General features: G+C 34.7%; 1 protein-coding gene across 2 annotated transcripts in view; it reads right to left on the bottom strand.

Annotated features, from left to right (window-relative positions):
• Positions 1-5,992: 5,992 nt before the first annotated feature.
• The window catches only part of Slc25a40 (solute carrier family 25 member 40), a 50,714-nt gene continuing 30,723 nt past the window's right edge, over positions 5,993-25,983 (bottom strand). The window contains exons 6-12 of one of the 2 annotated variants that reach the window (XM_046462475.2): positions 22,109-22,176; positions 19,365-19,489; positions 18,502-18,675; positions 16,155-16,264; positions 13,963-14,044; positions 8,611-8,691; positions 5,993-8,052 (exon numbers count right to left, since the gene is read on the bottom strand). In XM_046462475.2, coding sequence (XP_046318431.1) covers positions 7,940-8,052; positions 8,611-8,691; positions 13,963-14,044; positions 16,155-16,264; positions 18,502-18,675; positions 19,365-19,489; positions 22,109-22,176 — 753 coding nt within the window. In that variant the 3' untranslated portion in view covers positions 5,993-7,939. The remainder of the gene's footprint in view (positions 8,053-8,610; positions 8,692-13,962; positions 14,045-16,154; positions 16,265-18,501; positions 18,676-19,364; positions 19,490-22,108; positions 22,177-25,983) is intronic. The other variant, XM_058585043.1, reaches the window with a different exon arrangement.

Here is a 25,983-nt window from a genome sequence, read left to right as displayed (position 1 = left end):
TTCCCCCCCTTTACTGTCCTACCTCCCACTGTTGGTTTTCATTGTTATTTTCCATTTCCTCTTCCTGCAATGTTTTGAAGAGATGGTTTTCTAGCTGCAAATTCTTTAAACTTTTGTTTATCGTGGAAGGTTTTAATTTCATCCTCCATCCTGAAGCTTAATTTCGCTGGATACACAATTCTTGGTTGGAACCCATTTTCTTTCAGTGTTTGAAATATGTTATTCCAGGATCTTCTAGCTTTCAGAGTCTGTGTTGAAAGATCAGCTGTTATCCTGATTGGCTTACCCCTAAATGTAATCTGCTTCCTTTCTCTTGTAGCTTTTAAAATTCTCTCCTTATTCTGTATGTTGGGCATCTTCATTATAATGTGTCTAGATGTGGATCTCTTATGATTTTGCACATTCGGCGTCCTGTAGGCTTCTAGGATTTGGGATTCTGTCTCATTCTTCAAGTCTGGGAAGTTTTCTTGTATTATTTCATTGAATAGACTGCTCATTCCTTTGGTTTGGAGCTCTGTACCTTCCTGTATCCCAATGACTCTTAAGTTTGGTCTCTTAATGTTATCCCATATTTCTTGGATGTTCTGCTCATGGTTTCTTAACAGTCTTGCTGAGCTGTCTATGTTCTTTTCCAGTTGAAATACTTTGTCTTCATTGTCTGATGTTCTATCTTCTAAGTGTTCTACTCTGCTGGTAGTATTCTCCATTGAGTTTTTAAGTTGGTTTATTGCTTCCTGCATTTCTAGGATTTCTGATCGCTTGTTTTTTATAACCTCTATCTCCCTGTATAGTTGATCCTTTGCTTCCTGGATTTGTTTGCGTAATTCGTTGTCGAAGTGATCTTTCATTGTCTGATTTTGCTGTTCAATGTCTTCCTTGATACTCCAGATCATCTGAAGCATGTATATCCTGAATTCTTTATCTGACATTCCATCTGCTGCAGCTATTACCTCTTCTAAAGTTGCTTTGACCTGCATTGCTTGTGGTCCTTTCTTTCCTTGTCTTTTCATACTGCTTGCGTATCTTTCCTGCAGGTGCGGGCGGCGGCTCTGCTCTCTCCTTATTCCAATTGGGGTGTCGTGGCTACCACGCCGGCAGGTCACTGGGCCTGTTCTGGGAGCTGGCGGCGGCTCTGTTCTGCCCCTATTCCAATTGGGGTGACGAGTGTACCACGCCGGCAGGCCACCGGGCCTGATCCACCGGTTGGTTGCAGGTTTGCCTACCCTGCAGGTGCGGGCGGCGGCTCTACTCTGCCCCTACTCCAAATGGGGTGACGTGTCTGTCGTACCGGCAGGCCACTGGGCCTGTCTCGCTGGTCGGTCGCAGATCTGCCCACCTTTCGGGCACGGGTGGAGGCTCTGCTCTGCCCCTACTCCAATTGGGGTGTCGTGACTACCCCGCCTGCAGGATGCTGGGCCTGTTCCTGGCACGGGCGGCGACTCTGCTCTGTCACTACTCCAATTAGGGTGGTGTTTGTACCACGCCGGCAGGCTCCTGGGCCTGATCCGCCGGTCTGTTGTAGGTCTGCCTACCTTGGAGGCGCGGGCGGCGGATCTGCCCTGCCCCTCTTACCACGCCTGCGGACCCCTGGGCCTGATCTGCAGGTTGATCACTGGTCTGCTCACCCTGCAGGCACGAGTGGCGGTTCCGCTCCGCCCCCACTCCAATTGGGGTCACGTGACCACCACACCGGCGGGGCCTGATCCGGGTGTGGGAGAAGGATCTGTTCTGCCCCTACTCCAGTTGGGGTGACGTGTGTACCACACTGGCAGGCCACTGGGCCTGACCCGCCAGGCTGTCACAGGTCTGTTTACCTTGCAAGCGCGAAGGGCGGCTCTGCCCTGCCCCTCCTACCACGCCCATGTACCACTGGGTCGCGGGTCTGCCCACCTGGCGGGTGTGGGTGGCGGCTCCGCTCCGCCCCCTCTCCAATTGGGGTCACGCGGTCACCACGCTGGCGAGCCGCTGGGCCTGCTCCGGGCGCTGGCGGCGGCCCGGCTCCTCCCCTCTGGCTCGAGGACAAATTGAGGAGACTCGGGTGACTGTGCCTCACACCCCCTACCAGGAGTCCAACTGCTTATGTCACCGCTGGTATTGATGAAGTTCTCTCCTCCGCCGCTTTCTGCTGACATCAGATCTCTGCCATGTTGGTATCCTATGTGAATGGCAGCATTTCGTTCCCCTTGCCGGGCAACCAAAACAACGGGTGAGTCCTGACCGGCCCTCAGCAGGACCCGGACTGAGACGCAGTTTCCGCGGGCTCCTAGCCCCGGTCCAGGGAAGTTCCGGGAGCCGGAACTCGGCCGCTCCGTGCTCGGTGTAAGCTCCTATAAGTGTAAGCTCCAAGAAGCAGTCCCCGCGGGCTCAGTTCCGGGAGCCGGAATTCGGCTGCTTAGTGCTTGGTGTATGCTCTGATAGTAGCAGGGTCCAAGAAGCAGCCTCCGCAGGGTCCGCAGCCGTGGGCCAGGGCGGTTCCGGGAGCCGGAACTCGGCCGCCCCGCGCTCGGTGTTCGCTCCGATAAGATCAGATTCTAAGAAGCACCCAGGCGCTGAACCCTAGCAATCTGTCTGCAAGCCGCAGGCGAATTGCAGCCTGAAATTACCTGTTCTATGGCTGAATGAGCTGCGGTCAGTCGAAAATAGGGAAGGTGACGTCAGTTTACCAACATGGTGGCTGCTGGCCTCCTCTGTGGTCTGACCGGTGTGGAGAATCGAGATGGACCGCTTCCTTCCCCCGTCTCGAACCCAGAATTCAGCCCTGAGTACAGTGCTTGCACGGCTGGCAGAAACTGCAGCGCTGTAACCCTGCGTCTCTATCCCAGCGCGCGCTGCAGACTCTAGCCACGGGGCGATTTGCTGAATAAGCAGTTTTACCCTCCGTGCGACAAACCTCTCGCGTTTGAGTCCCCGTAACCGATCCTCGTGCGATGGAAATCCTTCCTCCAGGTTCCGGAGCACCCCACTATTGCTGGAAATTCCTAACAAGATATCCTTTAGCCGTCCTGACTTGTCATACTCCCACACAGTGAAGCAGCACACGGGGGCAATGCACTCCCCTCTCCGCCATCTTCCTCTCCCTCGGAAAAGATTCTTTCCACGCGTAAGAAGATATGGCCAAAGACTCATTCCCAAGCTGAGGACTAAGGATGAGAGCCACCTCCTCCAAAAACTACATAAAATATTTTGAAACAATAATCCTTGGCTATAAGAATTAATAACAAGGATGGCACCAGACCAAAGTCAAGGAAAAGAAAGTTGCTGGGTAGAGTGTAACTATTTTTTTGTGTAGATTGTAGTTCTGGCAGACTTGTGATAGTTATCAAGTGTGTGTGTATGAATCCTTTTTTCAAAACTGCCCAGCTTTTTTTTTTTTTTTTAATTGGTTGGTGTTGATACAAACTACTGATGAACCCAGCCTAATTCCATTTTAAGATTGGGAGCCATCTCATCTCAAAGTCATGAAAAGTTAATTTCTGTTTTACTATAAATTACTGTGATTTCTAAACTTGCTTGGAATGCCTGCCCGTGTCTTGAACTCACCCATGCCTGGTTTTCCCTGATCAGATAACAATCCTCTCTAAAACCTTAGTGGAGCCTCACAAATCCTGGCTCCCTCTGATCAGATAGCAATCCTCTCTGAAACCTCATTGGCACCTCATAAATTCTGATGTTGGGATATAAATTTATTTCCTACCTTAAATGTTAAGCCATATAGGTCATTAATTTACTATCTACCTTTGTGTTATGCTTCTCAAAATCCTGTTATCTGTAAGTTCTCAAGACACCTGCCTTTGCAACTTTTTATGCTATAAAACCTTGTTCTTGGAGAGCTGGGGATGCTGGTCTCTAGCCCGTGTTAGGAGAGACAGTCGCTGATCAACTCTCTTTGTGTACACAAATACAAGCTTGCTTTAATTTGATTTAAAATTAGAGTTGGTGGTCTTTTCTTTGCATCAGGGTTCAACACTACTCCATTTTGATTCTAACAAAAATTTATAAATTCTAAAAAGGTAAATGCCAAATGCAGGCTAGTATTAATTATGGTTGCCAGAAACTTAAGAAGCAAACTAAGTCAGTTTTTATGTAAGTCATTTTTATTTTACATGCAAGTTTTCAAGTGGTTATGTATGTATCTTAAATTTACAACCTCCCACCCCAGGGCTTCACATATATTAGGCAAATATTCTACATCTAAACTATATCTCCAGTCCTTTTATTTTTTAAGTTTTATTTTGAAATACAATCTCATTAAGTTGCCCAGGCTAGCCTCAAACACAGTTCTCTTGCCTCAGCCTCCAGAGTCTTTGGGATTATAGGCATGTGCCACTATGCCTAGCCCAAACCTTTAAAATGTTTTTAAGTAGGTCCTTCATTATAAATCCAGTTGTCTTTCCCAACTCCAACTGTTATACCGTGGCCAAAAAGTCTTTCCTGGTTTCTCATGGCCTTGTTCATCCTTTGACTTACAAAAGCTCTAATGACATTTCCAATCTGATCTCCAACCAACATTCTCATGTATTTACTTTTCTCAAGTCACATGAACTAAATTCCATTGTCTCACTGAGATTCTCACGTTCTTGAATGTCTAATTGGATTGCTTGTCAGTCCTACTCTTAGATTTCCTGACTACTTCTCTGCCTCTAGGATGAGTGAAGAGCTCTTCAGATTTCCCATAATCCCCTTTGGATACTTCTATCATAATTGTGAAACCTCCTGCAACCAGTGACAATTTCCAAAATATCTCCTTCAGTGCTTTTTATACTGCTTACAACATAAAAGATCTCAGTAAAAGATGGTATATTAAAAAATAAAGTTACCTTTTATTTAAAAACTTCATTTAGGAAGAAATTTTAAGAGTGTTAGTGATAAATTCAACCATATCCCTAAAATTTGTGCTCTAGAAAAAGGTAGGGAAAAATGTAAAGGAGTCATATGCATACCTATTTTTTTCTTTTCGTTCTTTATTATTATTATTATTATTATTATTATTATTATTATTATTATTATTGTTTTGTTGGGAGGTACTGAAGATTGAACCCATGATTTCATACAGGCTAGGCAAGTGCTCTACCATTGAGCTACATCTCCAGCTCTCTTAATTTTGAGACAAGGTTTCACTAAGTTGCCCAGTCTGGCCTTGAATATGTGATTCCTCCTGCCTCAGGCTCCTGAGTAGCTGGGATTATAGGTGTGTGCCACCATGCCTAACTACTCCCATGTTTTGTTTTGTTTTGTTTTGTTTTAAATCCAATATGTATTATGTTAAAAGTTGTAATACTTGAATATTCAAGACATTTCCTCTTAAAATTCTTACATTTAAGTACTTAAATATATGTTACAAAATTTAACAATAGTATTGGAATGAAAATTGTTTCCTTTATAAACATCACATTACCTAGAACACTACTGAAGACCACATTAACAAATATTTCAATTCCTGTAACATATGTATTGAAAAGCCTGAGAAGCCCATATTGCTGAGAGTTAAATATGTCTACTGATGTGATGTGAAATTTGAGGATATTCATCAATGCCAATAATAGTTTCATTATTTTATAAGAACTTTAGGAAACAATTCAAAATTTAACATTTTAGCTATTCCCTGAATTCATTTAGGAACTCTTTCAGCACAAAAATGTGGTTGTATTAAGACAGAATGCTGAAGCAACTTCTAATAAACTCATTTTGGATGCTAATATATTTTAAAAATATTGTTTCTTTACCACTTAAGCCTAACGATTCAGTTTAGCCTTTTTATCCAGACACACTACATGTAATATGTGTTAGAAAAACTACTAGGCAATTTATTTATTTTATTAATAAGAATTTTCCTCAAATGCAGTCCTGGAGGAAGGGAAGATTGAAACCTTTCTTGTTTTCACAGGTGCTATTAACTTGAAATATGTGACTGGTTTTTTTTTTTTTTGAGACACAGTACTAAGTTTCCTGCCTTCTTCTACTAATAAATTATTAAAAAGAAACATAGCAAAACCAAAGTAAATTTAAATTTAATAATTTTAAATAGCAGTGTTCAAAATAAACTTTCATTTATATATAATAGAGTTACATAATGATTGTATATTAAAACCACTTAGCTAGAAGCACAATGATAATTTTAAGTATGCATAAAATAACAAAATATAACAAAGTCTTGAGTATTTATGTTTATATCAAGTTTACGGTAAGTCAACATAGGATTAAAAAAATAAAAAAAGGTTCCATTAAACCCTACATAGTTTATTTCTGGTGAAACATTTACATGCTTTTCTACTATAATACGAAATATATTATTTCCCCTACCAACAAGAGAAAAGATCTGTCACCAAAATACATTACTTTCAGGGGAAAAATGCTTCTCATTTTCATAAAACAATGTAATAAAGTGCTTTCTCTTATAGGATATAGATCCTGGGAAAGTTAAAAATATATTTTTAAAAATATAATTTCTTGTCCTGCTAGTATATCCTTCTACCACCCTATGCTGGGTATTAAATCCAGGGTCTCCTCCATACTAGGCAAGCACTCTACCACTGAGCTGCATTCCCAGCCCAATCATATCATTTTTCTATATCATTCCTACATACAGTTATAAACTAAATTAATCATGTACAATTTCTTGAATGAAAAGCTCATTTAGTCTTGTGATAAATGTGAGATAGTATAAAATCGAGGGACTTTTTTTTAAAATACTTTATGACATTTATTATAGTATAGGTTGAGTATCCCTTATCCAAAATGCTTAGAAACAGAAGTATAATGGATTTCTGATTTTTTTTCTTTTTGGATTTTGGGATATTTACATATACATAATGAGATTTTATAGGGCAGGAACCCAGTCTAACTATAAAATTATTTAGGTTTCATGTGTACCTTATATACATAGCCTGGAGATAATTTTGTACAATATTTTAGTGTCCCTGCATTTTGTACACAATGTATCACATGAAGTCAGATGTAGAATTTTCCACTTGTGGTGTCATGTCAACACTCAAAAAGTTTCAGATTTTTAGAGCACTGCAGATTTTTAGAGCACTGCAGATTTTGGATTTTCAGATTAGGGAAGCTCAACCTGTCATGATATCTATCTTGTTAGAAACAGTCAATAGAGATGAACTAAAGAACTCCTATCAATAATGATACTTTGATTACTCATTGGATAAAAACCAAAGGCTATTCATGTGCCCAGACTACTTACTTAAGATTAGTCTAAATGCAATACTGTTTTCCACTGAAAACCCAAGTTTGAGTGAAATGAACATTTCCTACAATCAGTAAAAACTCCCCTTTTTACAGAAACAGTAGATAAGGTCTTTCATCATCCAAAGTGGCAAGATCCACATCACACAAATGATTCATACAGATTAAATTGTCATTCCTTTAATTAGAGAAATCCTAATTCACACAAGACCCTAACAGAGTAACTTGGGTGCCAAACAATGCATTTGGATTTAAGAAATTAACAGGTAATATCTGGCAAATATGTTATTTAACAACTGCCTTCTATTATCTACTAAAATTTCTATGTACATGATTTATATGTGCACAAGGTGAACTTTTTTCCTACCATGCTACACATCATTTAGCACACAACTAAAACAATTCTGATGTATCTGACATACAATAAGATTAAGTTACACTGAAATGTATGTATATCAAATTCTCAGAAACTGCTTTTGATATTATGGAATAATTTTCAGTTTTCTTTATAATAATTCTAAGTGGTTGTGATTTCTAAATTATCTTTTAAAAAATCTCCAAAAATAAGACAATTTTTATTTTAAAATTGGGATTATGACTTAAGAGGTACAATAGAAATATTCATTTAAATTATTGGAAAGAAAAACATAAAATCATTGTAACAGAATAACTTGAAAAAAAGTTCTTGCCCAAGAATCTCCACCTTATTTGGTTATTGTTGTTTCAAGTTGAAATGGCATCACTAGAATTGTTGCCTTTGAATATTTTGTTTCTGGAAAAAAGCCTTTCCAAATTCATATGTACTGATCATAATGGCACAAGCAGGAGCAATTTTAATTAAGCGAGGAATCAGGCCTGAAAAGAGAACAAGAAAAAGAACAAATTTTACCTTATTTTTTTTAAAAAATAACTTATTTGACTTCATTTTGATAATAACCAAAATAAATGAAGTGATATATCAAATTTTGTATCATAAATTGGTCAAACCATTCACTTCAAACTTCTTCATTTCAATTCTAGGTTATACAGAAATTAGTAAATCTGTTTAACCTTTCATTTAACTTACAGCAATGATATTTAGGAGAATTTTTTAAAAATATAGAATGTTATCTGAAATTTCCTTCTTGAAGTTAATTTTATTATTATTATTATTATTATTATTATTATTATTATTAATTTTTTTTGATACTGGGGATTGAACCCAGGGGTGCTTAACCACTGAGCTATATCCCCAGCCCTTTGGTGCTTTTTATTTTTAGAGGGGGTCCTTCTAAGTTGCTCAGGGGCCCCGCTATATTGAGGCTGGCTTTGAACTTGCAATGCTCCTGCCTCAGTTTCTCAAGCTGCTGTGATTCTTTAACAGACTGAAACTCAATAATTTGGTTCAAGGATTTAGTAAAGCAATATTATTACCTGTAAATAATCCAGATAATCCATCTTTAGCAACAATATTTTTCATTATAAACCAGGTTGACATGTGGGAAGGCATAGAAACTAAATATTAAAAGAAAGAAACAATGCTATCATAAATTACAATTTAATTAAATTTCTCATACTGATAATATAAATACAATGGTGTTTATTGCCTTTGGGAGCATATCATATATAAGAAGAACAGATCTGTTCACCTAAAGAGCTAATTTCAGTCATATTATTAATATTTGAATTCATTAAGAAGGAAAGGAAAAAGGTTCTAAGTCTTAAAGTATATAGAACTGGATGCAATAAAGGAGGGGTACACAGAAAGCTTCTTTTGAATTGAAAAAGTTTGTTTCTTTAGCTTAATGGTATTATTCTTTATAGTTTTTCCCATGTCTTAAAATGCTGCATATGGGATTTTTAAGAAATGTATAAAAACTTTTCATGGGATATCTAATACCAAAGAAAATTCCAGAAAATAATTTGTCATTTCAATTTGATTTCCCACAATTAAAAAACTTTTTTTCTTAAAAAAAAAAAACAAACAAACAAAAAGACTTCTTTTTTTCTTAAAAAGAAGTTCTGAGGAAAATAGATCATTTTCCCTAGTGGCATCCTACTGTATTATAACCTTTCTAAGCAGATATTAGTCTTGAAATAAATTAGAACTGTCCTCTTTCCTCCAAAGAGAAGATGTTTAACTAACAGTACCGTTCAGTTATTTGCAACCACTGAAAACTGAAGAAAAAAATAATTTTTTAAAACTTAGCAAAAGTGTATGTCACTGAAATTCAAACAAAGCTTATGAATGGTGGATATATTGTACACAAACTTTGCTTACCTTCATTTTACACAGTGATTCTAAGCAGCAGGTTAGAGCCTGAAGATTACTAAATGCAATGAGGTTTTTAAAAAAGTCTAAGGAGCAGGTGTATTAGCGTGTAAGCAGTGTGAATGCTGATAGGCTTAAGGTTTCAAAGTCTTGGTTTGAGACTAAGTGGATGACGGACAAATGATCTTGATTGCCTTCTCTAGTTTTTGAGAACTGCATTATAAACTGTACAACTCTTAGTCATTAAGAAAGAGTAAAGGATGGGCTGGGGTTGTGGCTTAGGGTTAAGAGTGCTTGCCCAGGGGCTGCGGTGTGGCTCAGCGGCAGAGTGCTCGCCTAGCACATGTGAGGCCCTGAGTTCGATCCTTAGCACCACATAGAAATAAATAAATAAAGGTATTGTGTCCAACAACAACTAAAAGATAATATAAAAAAAAAAGAGAGAGAGAGAGTGCTTTCCTGGCATGTGTCAAGCACTGGGTTTGATCCTTAGCACTACATAAAAATAAATAAAGGTACTGTGTCCATCTACAACTAAATAAATAAATAAATACACTATTTTTAAAAGAAAGAAAGAAAAAAAGAGTAAAGGCAAGTGCTGGGAAATGATATTGGCCAAATTATATTGTTACATTGTGTATATGTACAAGTACCTAACAACAATTTCCATCATTATGTACCACTACAGTGCACCAAAAAAAAATATGGAAAAAAAAAGCAAGGAAAGTACTATTAAGCAAGACTGGGGGATAAAAAGGGAAATTTTTTTTACCAAGTTATCCTTCAGAAATAGAAACACACACACACACACACACACACACACACACACACTAAAAACAAGACCCAATAATATGCTGCCGTCAAGAAACTCACTTAATAAAAAAAAAAAAAAAAAAAGCAAAAAGAAGAAAATAGATATTCCAAGCAAATAATACTCAAAAGTGACCAGGAGTAGCTACACTTATATCTGACAAAATAGAATTTAAGACAGAATATCTGAAGAGACAAAGGTCACTGCTGTAAGATGATCCAGAGATCAATTCAACAAGATATAATAATTATAAAAAAATATGCATTAGTAACAGAGTATCCAATTTTACAGGACAAGATCAAAAGGGAGAATCTCCAATACAATAAGAGTAGGAGACTTCACCCAACTTTCATAAACAGATAGATCATCCAGACCAAAAATAAATAGTTAGGCTATGCTATAGATTAATTGAACTTAACAGATATTTATAAACATTTCATCCAACAGCTGTAGAATACATTTTCTTTTCAATCAGCATATAGAACTTCCTCTAGAACAGACCACATATTAGACCACAAATCTTAACAAATTTTAAAAATGAAATCACATCCTATGTATTTTTCTGACTACAATGAAATTATACTAGGAATCAATAATAAAAGAAACTTTAAAATTATACAAATACATGCGGACTAAATGAACAACACACTTTTGAATGAAAAAAAAATGGGTTCCTGAAGAAATCAAAAGGGCAATTTAAAAACTTGTTGAAAACAAATGAAAATGTAAGCAGAACACAAAGAAACTTACTGAATACAGTAAAAGCAGTATTAAGAGGGAATTTTATAGCAATAAATGCCTACCATGAAAAAGACAAAGATTTCAAATAAACAACAATTTATATAAAGGATGTAAAAAAGAAAGAACAAACCAAACCCCAAATTAGAAAGAAAGAAATAATAAAAATCAGAGCACACAGGAAATAATATTAAAAATTAATAAATGAGATGGTATGGTGTTAAAAAGTTTCTATACAGCAAGGGAAAAAGTTAAGAGCATAAAGAGAGAGCCTACAAAATGGGAGAAAATCTTTGCCAGCTACTTTCCAACACAAGATTAATATCTAGAATATACAAAGAACTCAAAAAAATCTACACCGAAACAACACAAAAAATAACCCAAGAAATAAATGGACAAATGAACTAAACAGACATTTCTCAAAATAAAAACAAATGACCAAAAAAAAAAAAAAAGAAAAAAATGTTAAACATCTTTAGCAATCATGAAAATGTAAATCAAAACTACACTGACAGTTCATCTCACTCCAGTTGGAATGGCAATCATTAATAGTACAAATAATGAATGCTGGTGAGGACGCAGGGAAAAAGGAAGACTTTAACACCGTTAATGGGGTTGGAAATTAGTACAACCACTAATTCAAATTAGTATGGAAATCAGTATGAAGGTTCCTCAAAAGACTGGAAATGGAAGCACTATGTAACCCAGGTATACCACTTCTCAGTATTTATTCAAAAAAATCTGAAGCATACTATGGCAATGTACATGCATACCCATGTTTATAGTAACACAATTCAATAGCTATGTTATCAAATCAGCCTAAGTGTGCATTAACAGATGAATATATAAAGAAAATTTTGCCACTTAATGAAACAGGAATAAGTCTTTCAAAATTTCAGTTATTAAAATCTCTATGAAGGTAAACGAGGCTTATGATTTATTTACAAAGCTATACTATCGGGGTTGGGATTGTGGGTCAGCGGTAGAGCGCTCGCCTCGAATGTGCAAGGCCCTGGGTTCGATCCTTAGCACCACGAAAACATAAGTAAATTTAAAAAAAGGTATTGTGTCCAACTATAACTAAAAAATGAATATTAAAAAAGCTATACTATCAATATAAATAGTATAAGCATCATAAATACAGTAATCCAACAAAAGGAATAATAATTTTTAAATTAATTACAAAAAATTATGAATAAAATTAAACTTTCTAAATAAAGTCTATAACAAGAACCTTATACAAGTTGACACATTTTATGTTTCATAGTAATTACTACAAATAATAAGCAACTCTTACTTTGTATAGAAACACTGTTTTTAACTAAATATTTAAAGAATAGAAGATAATACATGCTCATTTATTGACCAAACTTATTAAATTGTAACAACTGTGTATTTTGGATACAACTTAAGTTCCCAATACAGTACTACCAGATCTTATTGTTCCTCTTTCCTCAGAGGTGAAATTCCTTTTTTAAAAAATTACCTTTCTCAAGTGTTTAAATTTTTACATCTGAATATTTTGATAAACAATGTATATCTTTATTTGCCCCTTTTAAACTTTGTATCACACCATGCTATCACACCATGCATTTACTCTTGTAATATGCTTCTGAAATTATCTAGGTTGGTAAGTATAGCAGTACTTTATTCATTTTAATTGCTGTATAGTGTTGGATTGTATAGATTATCACCACATACAGATAGTCTTGACATTTAGGTGGTTTTTAACCTTTTGTTATCCTTTAAATATCTTTGTACATGCGTAGAGGCTTCTCTAGGGCACACATCTAGGGTGGAACTGTTTGTTCAAGGGGCATCAAAACCAGACTGTTTTCCAAGGCAGTTGTTCCAAATTTATACTTACACCATCACAATATGATTGTTCATATCCTCCCAAATAATTCAATTCATACAAAATATCCCCCTCATTGCTATTACTCATTACTACTAAGATTGAACATGTTAAAATAAGTGTGTTCACCATGCATAACCACTTTTAGTGATTCTTTTTGTTCTAAAATATTGTTTTGAGCCAGGCACAGTAGCACAGACATGTAATCCCAGTGACTCAGGAGGCTGAGGCAGGAGAATCACAAATTCAAGGCTAGCCTCAGCAATTTATTGAGGCCCGCAGTAACTCAGTGAGACTTTGCCTCTAATAAAAATATAAAAAAGGCCTGGAGATATGACTCAGTGGTTAAGCAACCCTGGGTTTAATCCCTAGTACCAAAACAAACAAACAAATAAATAAATAAAAATTTAAAAAGTGGCTGGGGATATAGCTCAATGGTAGAGCACCACCAGTTTCAATCCCCAGTGCCACAAAGTAAAAAGAAAAGTTGTTTGGAATATTTATAATAGTTTAATGTTACATTTATTAAAAATTAAGATAAAAAATTTAAAAATGTTTAAATTGTATTTTAAAATATTGACTATACACATAGAAAATGAAGCTTAACTCTGAAAAATAGGTGCATTTAGACAAAGTTTAAGAAGTTGAAACCAGATATTAACCTTAAAAAATTAAATAAAAATGCACTCAAATGAGAGAACAGTTACAGTTATAGGATCTGGCACATACTATACCCTAAATATGTGTGTGTGTGTGTGTGTGTGTGTGTGTGTGTTACTGGGATTTGATCCAGGGGTGCTTCCTCACTGAGCCACATTCCCAGTCCTTTTTATATTTTTTAATTTTAAGATGTGGTCTCCCAAAGTTGCCCAGGTTGTCTTAAACTTGTGATCCTTTGGCATCACTGGGATTATAAGCATGTACCACCACACCTGGGATTTCTTAAATTTTTTGCTTGGGTTTAGAATGTCTTTTTCTAGTATATATTTATTAGTTTTATTAAAGAATAAAACATAAGAAAAAAATCTTCCTTCTTTTATTTTAGATATTCTTAACCTAAAACCTAGAAGGAAAAACATGACATTTTAAAAATGTTTTAATTGAACTTACTTTTTTGACTTTCATATATCCAAAGTTGAGTCTGCTTTTGGGTTTTTACCACATCAAATGGTAAAGTTGCAACAGCTGCAAACTATCAGAAAGTAAAACTAATTAACTTAAGTCTTTTACTTTTTCTAAAGTATTTTAAATTCTTCTAATTAGCATATTAACAAGGATAATAATGAAAATCATCACTAAAATTAAGTTTAAAACATTTTTTAAAAGTTTTTATTAAAGAAAATAGATATACCTTGTATATTCCTCACAAGACTCAACTAAACAGTTTCATGGAAGTTCTCTTACTTTCCTGAGATCAGACAGTTACTAGTGGCAGAGTCAGAATTCCAATCCGACGTCTCTGACTCCAAAACTCACAATTTTTGTTGCTTCTTTACCTCACATGAAGGTATAACACAATATTAAAGCATAAATTTTCCAGTAAACATATAAAATTTTCCAACAAGTGTTTTAAATGCAAATAAAATTTTAAAAAGATAAATTAGAAAATGGTCTTTAAACATTTAGTTCTATATACCTTTTCTTAATGGGCTTTAATCATATTTATCAATAGTTGTTACAATGGTTCAAAAATCACATTTTAAAAAATTTTTCTCAAAATGATTCAATTTTACAATTATTTCCATAATGTAGGTAAGGGAGAGTTTTTTAAAAAGAATAATTAAATTCCTTTAAGAATATTCTCACTGTATCTGATAGAACAGCCACACAAAGTAAAATCTGGTCTTTATTTTGCTTACCAACTCACAGTTGTGCAACGTACTCATAACATGCTTATTAAACTCAATTATATGTAACCCCAGCAATCTGTTAAATTCTTGATATCAGTTTTAAAGATCATGGGTAAGACTAAATCAGTCATTGTTTCTCTGTCTCTACAACCTACCATGTAGTAACAACAGGTAGCTACAATCTTTTACACACTTTCTAAAGTAATGTAGTTTAAACTGCTTTGTTTTATAACAGAAAGCCTAGATACTATCACTTTCATATGCTTTTCCTGTTACAAAAACAAGTCTTTATTTGAAAAATTCCAAAAGACATTTTCTAGATCATTAAAACATAATTTAAGGCCTGGGGCTGTAGCTCAGTGGTAGAGTGCTTGACTAGCATGCTTGAGGGACTGGGTTTGATCCTCAGCACCACATAAAACAATATACAAACAAAATAAAGGTATCTATAAAAAAAAACATAATTTAAAAATAAGTTTTCTATGTTAAGCGGAAATAATAAAATAGAGAACTTCCCTTTATATTACTGTAAAGCTGGTGCAACATCCTGAAGTTATTATTCAACAATACTAATTGTGTTTCTAGCCTCAAGGGCTTATAATTTACTAGGCTTACTTTGACAGATTTTAGACCAAATAATATTCTTGTCTAAGTTTTGAACTCAATAGCTGTAGCTTCTGTAGGTTTTCTGATATATTATTCCAGTACTTTCTGTCAGGTTTCTATCACTTCACTCTGGACCTTTAGTTCTGTTTTTATGTGGTTCCAATATGTCAGTGTCATGCTTTAAACAATCACAAATTAATTGTGGAAGTATGTGGATATAGAAAACTCTTCATTGCCAAAGTCAGGGTGACATAAATCTACCTAAAAAAAGTTTGCTATGCAACTTTCTATTATTTTTGAAGGGGTGGGAAAGGCAACCTTCTCACTCAAAAAATGGTCTTAAATTTAAGATTTTCCCTGCTGGTTATAATTTTTCTTGAAATTCTTATAAGCCAATGTTTCCTAAGAAACAGAAAATAGCAACAAGGTATGGAACTGCTTCTGTTTAGTTCAAAGATATATATGGAATGAGATTCTATGAAATATTAATCATATCTACTAGTATTTATTAACCTAGTGTATTATAAAATATTCTGCAAATAATAAAGCACTATTCCAAGTATTATCATGATCATAACTATAATGATCCAACAAATCTAAAGATTTCTCAGAAAATATGATAATGCACATTAATATAATAAAAACATAAATACAAAGTACATTTAAAAACTATTTTAATGGTCAATAATTTATTTCCTTAAATAGGATAATAAGTACTTACACAGAATTTAAAACAGTACAAAAAGCACTATCTCAATATACATTAAATACTATCCAATACTTTACTCTGTTTAAAATAATAACTACCATTTTGCTGGAGTATTAACAACAAAAGGATAAACTTACAGAACCAGACAATGCCCCTGAAGTAAAGTTGATCATAAATGTGGGTTCATATAAACCAGATTTCTCACACAACCACTTCTTTAAAATTTCATAGTTATACCAGTACATTGCTATAAAAATAGAGAATGAAATGAGCACACATTTAGAAATAAAATGTCGACTTAAAGAAGAGTTATGAAGTTATAAATCAAAGGAAAAGAGAAATTCTGACAGTGACACACATCTTGCTTTCTGTTAGACTGGGTGGGATTTAAAAGGGCAGGGATTAAAATTTTTAGTAATTTTCTAGCATTCTTTAAACAAAAAACCATCCTGTTTATCAGTAAAGTAGGACTATAATTCCAAAACCTGACAAGAGTAAGTAGGAGGGAAAAAAAAAGTAAATGCCCATCTATTGACAAATATAGGTGTAAAAATCCTAAAAAAAGAGCAAAATGAAGCTAGATTGGATTATCCCAGAAATGCTATGCTGAGGCAGTTACTGTAACAGTGTTATCTACCACATCAACAAAACAGTGGCATAAAATAGTAACCAAAAAAAGCATTCAAAAAAATTTAACACTTCCATGTAAAGTGAACAAAAAAATTTCTTAGGATTCTATAGGTAAAAGGGAATTCCTTTAACTTGATAAATGGTATGCATCAAACCTGTAGCAAAAATAATTATTGGAAACAACGGAACTATTTCCTTTAAAATAAGAAAAATGATAGGGATGCTTATTATCACTACTACTCAAAAAAGTTTGCTATGCAACATTCTATTATTTTTGAAGGGGTGGGAAAGGCAACCTTCCTGTAGGAAGAATAGTTATAATGATTACAGTAATATGTAACCTTTATGAGAAAAATTAAAATCTCTACTGAAATACTTTAAAGAAGTTTTATTATTAATAAACAGATATGGACATTCCTAGAAAAGAAAAATGAGGTGACATCAAGAATTTTTACAAAGAACTTGTCATTTAGATTAGTAATTTTGACAGAATCTATTGGCACAGATGTAGACAAATTAACCAGTGAAACACATGCATGCATATACATGAAAATTTGATATGACACAGGTGACAATGCAGATACCTACCGGAACTGTAATTATTCCATAAATGATGCTGAGACAATAAACAATCCAGATGGGGGTATGTGTGAAAATGAATATCTATTTGGTCTATATCCCCAAATTGATTCTGAATAACTGGATAGCTAGTGAAATAGTGCCCAGCCTTATTAAAAGAGAATTGTAAATTAAAGTGAGGTGCTACTTTAAATAGCTAGATAAATACCATGAAAGAACTGTGACAATAAAAGAGCTGGCAAAGGTATAAAGCAGATGGAAGTTTCATGCAGTGCTGTTAGCTGTATAAATCCATTCAATCAATTTAGAAAAGAATCCACTGTTGAAAGAAGAATGATCAGACATTACTTTCCTATATTCATATATGAACACACAACCAGTGTAACTCCATATCATGTACAACCAAAAGAATGGGAAGTTATACTCCATGTACGTATAATAGGTGAATGTACATTCTACTGTTTGTATAACTAAAAAGAACAAAAATATTAAAAAAAAGGAATCTACCATTACCTAGTAAAATTAGAAATGTATATGTGGAACTGAGTGTGGTGGCACGCACTTATAATCCCAGCTACCTAGGAGGTTGAGACAGGAGTATCACCAAGTTTAAACACAGCCTGGGCAACTTAGGGACCCTGTCTCAAAATAAAAAGGGCTGGAGATGTAGCTCAGAGGTAGAACAATCCCAGGGTGAATCTCCAGTACCAAACAAACAATAGTAAATAAATAAATAGTAAAGAAAACATAAGTGACATAGGAATCAATGATTAGTTATCTATTTCATGTTTTTAAACAGGATAACTGAACACAACCACCTATCTGATTATTTGATTTATAATAATCCTTTATAGGATACTCAATGGGGAGATGTTTATATAATTTAAAAAAGTAGGAAGGAATTCATGTATTTTAAAGGGTCATAAATGGATTTTATGATATTTTGATTTGAAAAGTTTACTTACCTTACTAATTATCACTTATTTAGAATAAAGTTAAAGGTAGTTTTTATTCTCTGAATATGAATACCTATTAATTAATGTTTAAAAGAAAATTAAACACAAGGAGAAAAGAAAACCAGGTTTGAATTAGAAACTTCATTCAATAAAGGCTTATGAAGATCTGAAAGCCCAACAATGAACCTGGAATTTGTGGTCACTACAGAAAATAGCTTACCTTTAATCATAACGGATTTAAACCTTAGTAAAAGTAATATAGGAATAAGGACAAGGTTATGTGAAATTTATAAGCTACTAGTAAGAAGACATATCCTACCTGAGAAAGGTACATCTCTAAGGATAGTGGGAACCCAGCCCTTCCAAAGTGAAATCCAACCATCTTCAGCTACTTTCTTGCTGACAAATCGATGCAGTTCCTCATAAGAAAACTTCTTAGACTGCATCTTAGTTCTAATCAATTCTAATGGACTTATCACAGTTACTGCACCAACTAATAGAACCAATCAAATAAAAGAAAACAAAAATAAAGCCATGTACTAAGCAAACACACATGTAAAAATATTTCATATATTTTAACATTTTATTCTGAAATGTCTGCAAACATTAAAATACCTACTGATGTCAAAACATTGGCACAGATTTTCTCCCTTGATGAAACAAAAAAGTATATTTTTCATATACCTTTTTCTGGTTTCAACTCTTTCAAGATTAGTCCCAGAAATGTTATAGTCAACTAGAACTATTACAATAACTAATTCCAATTAGTGCCCCCAATAAACCTCACTTCTGTTTCACAGATATAAATGTTCTTCTGCATAGAAGCATATTTCCTTCTGACTAAACTCTGAACCTAAGGTTATGAAGAAAATGGTTCAAGACTTTGGCCAGAAACATACATGGACCCAGATAACATCTTTGAAGTTTAAGGGAGTAAGAATCAATTCTGATGGCACTCTAAAAACTGTCCAAGATTCTACCAAGATGGGCTAATTCCATCTCATTCTGAGGGCAATCATTATGCCATGTTACTTTTGGAATAAAGATATTAACAAATTAGTACAAACTGGAATGCAAAATATACTGATATTCTTTCTACATTGTACAAATTCTCTGTGGATACCAAATTTAAATGGATGGTCTAAACAGAAGTCAAAAAGAATATAAAAGTTCATTACTTACATCTGGCCACAAATCCAGCAACAATTGGTATTCGGGTTTCATTTTCTCCTAATTTAGATCTCAGAAAAGCACTTAATTGATCATAGCAGGTGAAATAAATAACTGTGGCAGGAACTGCCATCACTCTGATAGAAACAAAATTTTTTTCAAAATTATCAAAAGGTCTCAAACATACTATTGAATTAAATTCAAATATTACTATAAGCTAAAAAAATTTTTTTTCTTTTTTGTTTTGTTTTGTTTTTGTGGTGTTGGGGATTGAGCCCATGCCCTTGTGCATACGAGGCAAACACTTTACCAACTAAGCTAAATCCCCAGCCCAAAATCTTTTATTTTGGATAAGCTAAAAAACAACAAATCAGCCCATGAGATAAATTTTTATTTTATGTAAAAAATTATTAGCATTTAATTTAGCAATAAAAAGTTATAAGATTGGTGTCTGCCCTCCTCTAGTTGTGAAGTTCCAATACTATGGCATCAAATAAATGCTATGTAAGATAAATTATAATATGTAGCATTAAGTAAGTGCTATGTTACCAAACTCAGATAATATAAATTATATTACCTCAGGTCATAAATAGGGAAATAAAATTAGAACACTTGTCCTTTTCCTCAACTTTTTTGATCTGTTTCTGGTCTCCCAGATATGATTTCCCAATTAACATTTACCTTAATATGAGAATCACTGCAATAAAATGTTGTTGAACAACAGTAAGATATTTTTGAACTATGGAAATATATCACTCCTGCTTACAACAAGAAATAAACTACAATTAACATTACCAGAATTAATGTTTTGAGGAAATTCTAATGACCCATTCTTCTAAATGAAAATATAAAAAGGGAATTATTAAATTCACATACAATGTTGTGTGCATTGTCATGTCAGAAATATTAATGCAATAAGAAACCAGTTTATGCTTTATGTTTATGGTTTAACAGACCTAGTTTGGAATGCTTTAATAACCATTCCCCTCCAACCCCACCCCTCATACTGGAGATTAAACCCAGACACACTTTATCCCAAGCCATATCCCCTGCCCTTTCTTTCTTTCTTTCTTTTTTTTTTTTTTTGATTCAGGTTGTCACTCACTAAGTTGTTTAGGGCCTCACTAATTTGCTGGGGCTGGCCTGGAACTTGCAATCCTCTTGCCTCAGACTCCTGAGTTTCTGGAGTTACAGGTATGTGCCACCACGCCTGGAGGAATGCTTTAATATTCTATGGTGAAGTTTGAAGCTAAGAATTTGGAGTAGGACTGAAATAGTGCTCTTAGATCTACCACTAACTTTATAATCTTAGGCATTAAAATAAATGCCTCAAAATTGATTCTATACAAAGGATAGAAATTTTTAGAAATAAATGAGGCAGAGAAAGCCAAGGTATTTTATTTTGGAATTTTTACATTCAGATCTACTAGTTTATCATATTCATATAATTGCTAGTAAGTAGAATTACCTGGAGGAAATATACACATAATACAGTATACCTCACAGTTTTGGTAAAATAAAATCAAATAAACACTAAATTATTTTTTTCCCTCTGGTTCTGGGAATTGAACCCAGAGATACTTTACTATGAGTGACATTCCTAGCCCCTTTGATTTTTTATTTTGAGACAGGGTCTTGCTAAATTGTCAAGGGTAGACTCAAACTTGTGATCTTCTTGCCTCAACCTTATGAATGGCTGGGATGAAAAGCATGTGCCATTGTACCTAGCCTAAATTATTTCTGAACATAAAGAAAAAAATTATGCTAACACAGCAGGTCTGGTTGCTTGAATCTTCTATAATTATCTTTAAGAGGTCCTGTTTGCATGCTGAGCTTTGACTAACTCATGGGAATTTAGCCACTGGAATATTCAGTATGATAATACTTTCTAGATGTCTAAAGCTCTAAACCAACTAATCCAAGTGGATTTGTGCAAACAATGTAACATATGTGAAACATCTATTTTCCCTCTGGGGATCTGAAGTTTAGCTAATCATAACTGGTCACAAAGACAGAATGTACCTACATGACCAACAACCAGTTAATGCTGTACACTGTGAAATCCGAGTTTCCCAAGGCAGAAACACTTTACACATTTCAGTGAGTTACTGGAAGAAAAATGTGTTCTGTACAACTTGTTTTTTTTCCTCTTACCAATTCTCCTTGTATCCTTTAGCTGTAATAAACCATATTCATAAGTGTAACTCTCCCTTAGGTCCTGTGAGCCCTTCCAGCACATCATCAAATGTGTGGATAGTTGTGAGACTCAAAGAACAATGCTTCCGAAAATTAAATTTATTATAGTTTGGATCTGAAATGTCCACCAAAGGCTCATCTGTAGAAGGACTGATTCCCAGATGACAGTGCTATTGGGATGTGACACAAACTTTTTTAAAGTTAACTCAATGGCAGCATGCCTTTTACATTTTGTCCCTGAACCATTCCTCTCTTTCTCTCTCTATGTTTCCTGGCTGTCATGAGGGGAACAAGTGTCTTCCACCATGCCCTTCTGCTGTAGTGCTCTGCCTTGTCTCAGGTCCAAAGCCATAGAACTAACCAACCATAGACTGAAACCTCTGAAATGGTGTGCCCAAATAAATCTTTCCTCCTTTAAACTGTTTTTCTCAGATATTTTGTCACAGAGATAAAAAGTTAACTAACACAGAGTTCTAATATTAAAAATACAAGACTTTGTTTAACCATGGAAATTGTAAGATTAAATAACCATCAGAAAAAAATATTAAATTTCAACTTACAGAGTAGGAGGAAGGCCGCTCCACAGGGATTTAATGCCTTCATTTCTAATGATTTTAAAAAAGGCATCCTAAAATTAAAATAGAAAAAAAATTAGTCAAAATATATCCCTAAACATGATACATAGAAATGTATAGTGATAATTTATTGGTAATTTGATTCTTTCAAGCATTTATTTCTCAAATATGAGCTCCATGGATTTATAGCTGTCCATTCTTTTAAAAAATAGAATTTCAATGCAAGTACACAAATGCAAGGATAGTGAAGAATTTCTGGATAACAGTTCTTACAAAATAAAATCTATATTACTCAGATCTGGATTTTTCTACTTAGGGCTTAGAAACAAAGGTTTGGAAACATTATTATAAGAAAATAAGTAGAGTAACGATGGCAGAGAATTGGTAAGATAAACCCTCTTCACCAAGTATGAAATCTGAAAAAGTATTATTAAAGCCCACTTTTTGAAGACTCTGGAGAGGAGCTCTAAGTAGTTAGAAGCTGAAGGAAGTCTGCTGTTAACAGACAAACTCTTAAAATTTAATAATAAAAATTAAACATTGGCAAAGGATTAAAACACACATATCTCCAAAGAAGATACACAAACAGCTAATAATTGTATGAAAAAAAAATGTTGAAGAACATTGATCATTATGAAATGCAAAGCAAAACCACAATAAGATTGGAACCATCATATATTCTGATGGGAAAATAAAATAATGAAGCTACTTTAGAAAAGGTCTGGCATAGTGTCAAAAGATTAAGTGTAGAGGTACCATATAAACCAACAATACCAACTCTAGGTATATATTCAAGAGAAATTAAAACACATGTTCATACAAAAAATTGAATATTCAGAAAGTAATGATTCATTCTCCAAAGTGGGAACCAAATGTCTAGCAACTGATGAACAGAAAAATAAAATATGGCATATTCAAACAATAATGTTATTTAGGAATAAAAAGTAAATACTCATACATGCCATAACATTTACAAGACTTAAAATACTGTGGTAAGGAAAAAAAAATAGCTAGTCACAAAGGACTGCATATTTTCCCAGGAAAGGGGAAGCTCAGGAAAATAGAAAACTTTAGACAGAAGCCACTCCATTCTAACCAAACACCACAGAAAAACCTGTGGCACCACCTACCCATACCACCAAAGGCCAATAGGTAGCCTATTCTATTCCTGTGAAGGCTGCAATGAGGCACTGTAACACCATTATTTGTGTGGTGTCATAGGTCAATAGGGAGCTGAAACTTTGCCCCACCAGATCAATTATAAGTTCCCCCACTCTCACTAGGGTGGAGTCAGTGGAAGAGTAGTGGAGAGTGAGGACTTTCACCATCACCCAGCAGTAATGAGACGAGTCCACCACAGAATTAGTGGAAACTACGTGGGGAGCCAAAATCCTTATCCTCGCCTAATAGTAAAGAGATCTTCTCTCAAAACTGTGTGCCAATGGAGACTGAGCAGGAAACTGGGACTTGTAGCTTGACCCAGCATTAACAAGGTGGTATCTTCCTTTTGTGGAAGCAGTGTCAGTCAGTTAACAAAGAAGATCAAGGACTTAGGCATTAGAACAGAGACCCTGCACCTAATAGAAGAAAAAGTAGGCCCAAATCTCTGTCATGTTGGCTTAGGAACTGACTTCCTTAACAAGACTCCTAAAACACAAGAAGTAAAATCAAGAATCAATAAATGGAATAGAATCAAACTAAAAAGCTTCTTTATAGCAAAGGAAACAATCAAGAATATGAAGAGAGAGCCTACAGAATGGGAGAAAATATTTACCACTTACACCTCAGATAGAGCCTTAATCTCCAGGATTTATAAAGAACTCAAAGAACTTAACACCAAAAAACAAATAACCCAATCAATAATGGGCAAAAGAACTGAACAGATACTTCACAGAAGAAATACAATCGATCAACAAATAGGTGAAAAAATGTTCAACATCTCTAGCAATTAGAGAAATGAAATTAAAATTATGCTGAGATTTCATCTCACTCCAGTCAGAATGGCAATCATCAAGAATACAAGCAACAATAAATGTTGGCAATGATGTGGGGAAAAAGGTACACTCATACATTGCTGGTGGGACTGCAAATTGGTGCAACCACTCTGGAAAGCAGTATGGAGATTCCTCAGAAAATTTGGAATGGAACCATCATTTGACCCAGTTATCCCATTCCTCAGTTTATATCTAAAGAACTTAAAAATCAGTGTACTATAGTGACACAGGCACATCAATGTTTACAGCAGCTCAATTCATAATAGCTAAACTATGGAACCAACATAGGTGCCCTTCAACAGATGAATGGGTTAATAAAATGTGGTATATATACACAATGAAATACTACTCAGCCTTAAAGAAGAATGAAATTATGGTATTTGCTGGTAAATGGATGGAGCTGAAGACTATCATGCTAAGCAAAATAAGTCAATCCCAAAGAACCAAAGACCAAATATTTTTTCTGATATGAATATACTAATTCACAATAAGGAGGCAGTGCTAGGGAAGAATAGAGGTACTATGCACTAGACAGAGGAAAGTGAAGGAAGCGGGTATGGGAGTAGGAAAGTAGAATGAATTGGACATTATTACCCTGTGTGCATATATGAATACATGACCAGTGTGATTCTCTACATCATGTACAACCAGAAGAATGAGAAATTATACTCCATTTATGTATAATGTGCCAAAATGAACTCTATTGTCATGTATAACTAATTAGAACAAATTTTTTAAAAAGAAAAAATCAGTTTAAAATAGAATGTTTAGGCCATATGTGGTTGCACATGCCTGTAATCCCAGAAGCTTGGGAGGCAGAGACAGAGAATCATGTGTTCAAAGCCAGCCTCAGCAATTAAGTGAGGTGCTAAGCAACTCAGTGAGATCCTATCTCTAATAAATTACAAAAAATAGGGCTAGGGATGTTGCTCAGTGATTGAGTGCCCCTGAGTTCAATCCCTGGTACCCCCACACACACACACACAAAAAAAAATGTAATAAAAGTGACACTTAAAAAAATAAAATAGAATGTTTAAATGAGATTCAGAATTAAATAAGCAAACACTCAAAATGTCCAGATTTTACTAAAAAATCATTCACTGTTCTAAGAAAATGGAAGATGTTAAACTAAATGCAGGGAGACAATAAATAAATACCAACACTGAACAAGATGTTCTAATTTTATCTGACAGTGATTCAAAGAAGCCAACAAAAAACACTGAATGATATTTATGAACATATCTGAAACGAATGAAAAATTGGAATGTGCAGAAAAGAAATATGTACCTGAAAGCACTAGAGATCAAATGGAATTCTAAAAAGTGTAACAGAGGAAGGCAAGAGAACTACCAGTATTAGAAAACAGAACAAATAAATAAATAAATGGAAGAGATAGGCTCTTAAATATCTATAATAGCATTAATATAATTGGTCTATCAACTAAAAGATGAAAACTGACAGTAGACTTAGATATACATTATCTATAAGAAATCTGCTTCAATTAGAATGATATAGGCAGGTTAAAAATGAAAGACTCAACACAGTTAAGATGTCATTTCTCTCTAAATTGATAAATTGGTTTGGTATAAGTTCTATGAAAATTTTAGGAAGACTGTTTTTTTATGTCTTCAAACAAGATTATCCTAAAATATATATGGAAAGAAAAAGAAACTTTGGGAATAGCTGAAATAAACCTGAAAAAGAAACAGGAATGAAGTGGGAAGGCGGGGGATGTGGTTCAGTGGTAGAGCACTCGCCTAGCATGTTTGGGGCCCTGCATTTCATCCCGAGCACTGGGAGGGAAAAAAAAAAAAAAAAAGAAAGTGGGAAGAATAATTTTACCTGATTTCAAGTTATTACAGAGCT

The sequence above is a fragment of the Marmota monax genome, unplaced genomic scaffold (assembly GCF_021218885.2).
Source record: "Marmota monax isolate L192 unplaced genomic scaffold, Marmota_monax_Labrador192_F-V1.1 WCK01_AAM20220418_F8-fsc00165, whole genome shotgun sequence".
Classification (NCBI taxonomy): domain Eukaryota; kingdom Metazoa; phylum Chordata; class Mammalia; order Rodentia; family Sciuridae; genus Marmota; species Marmota monax.
Note: the sequence above shows the minus strand (reverse complement) of the source record. Positions and strands in the feature narration are given on the sequence as shown.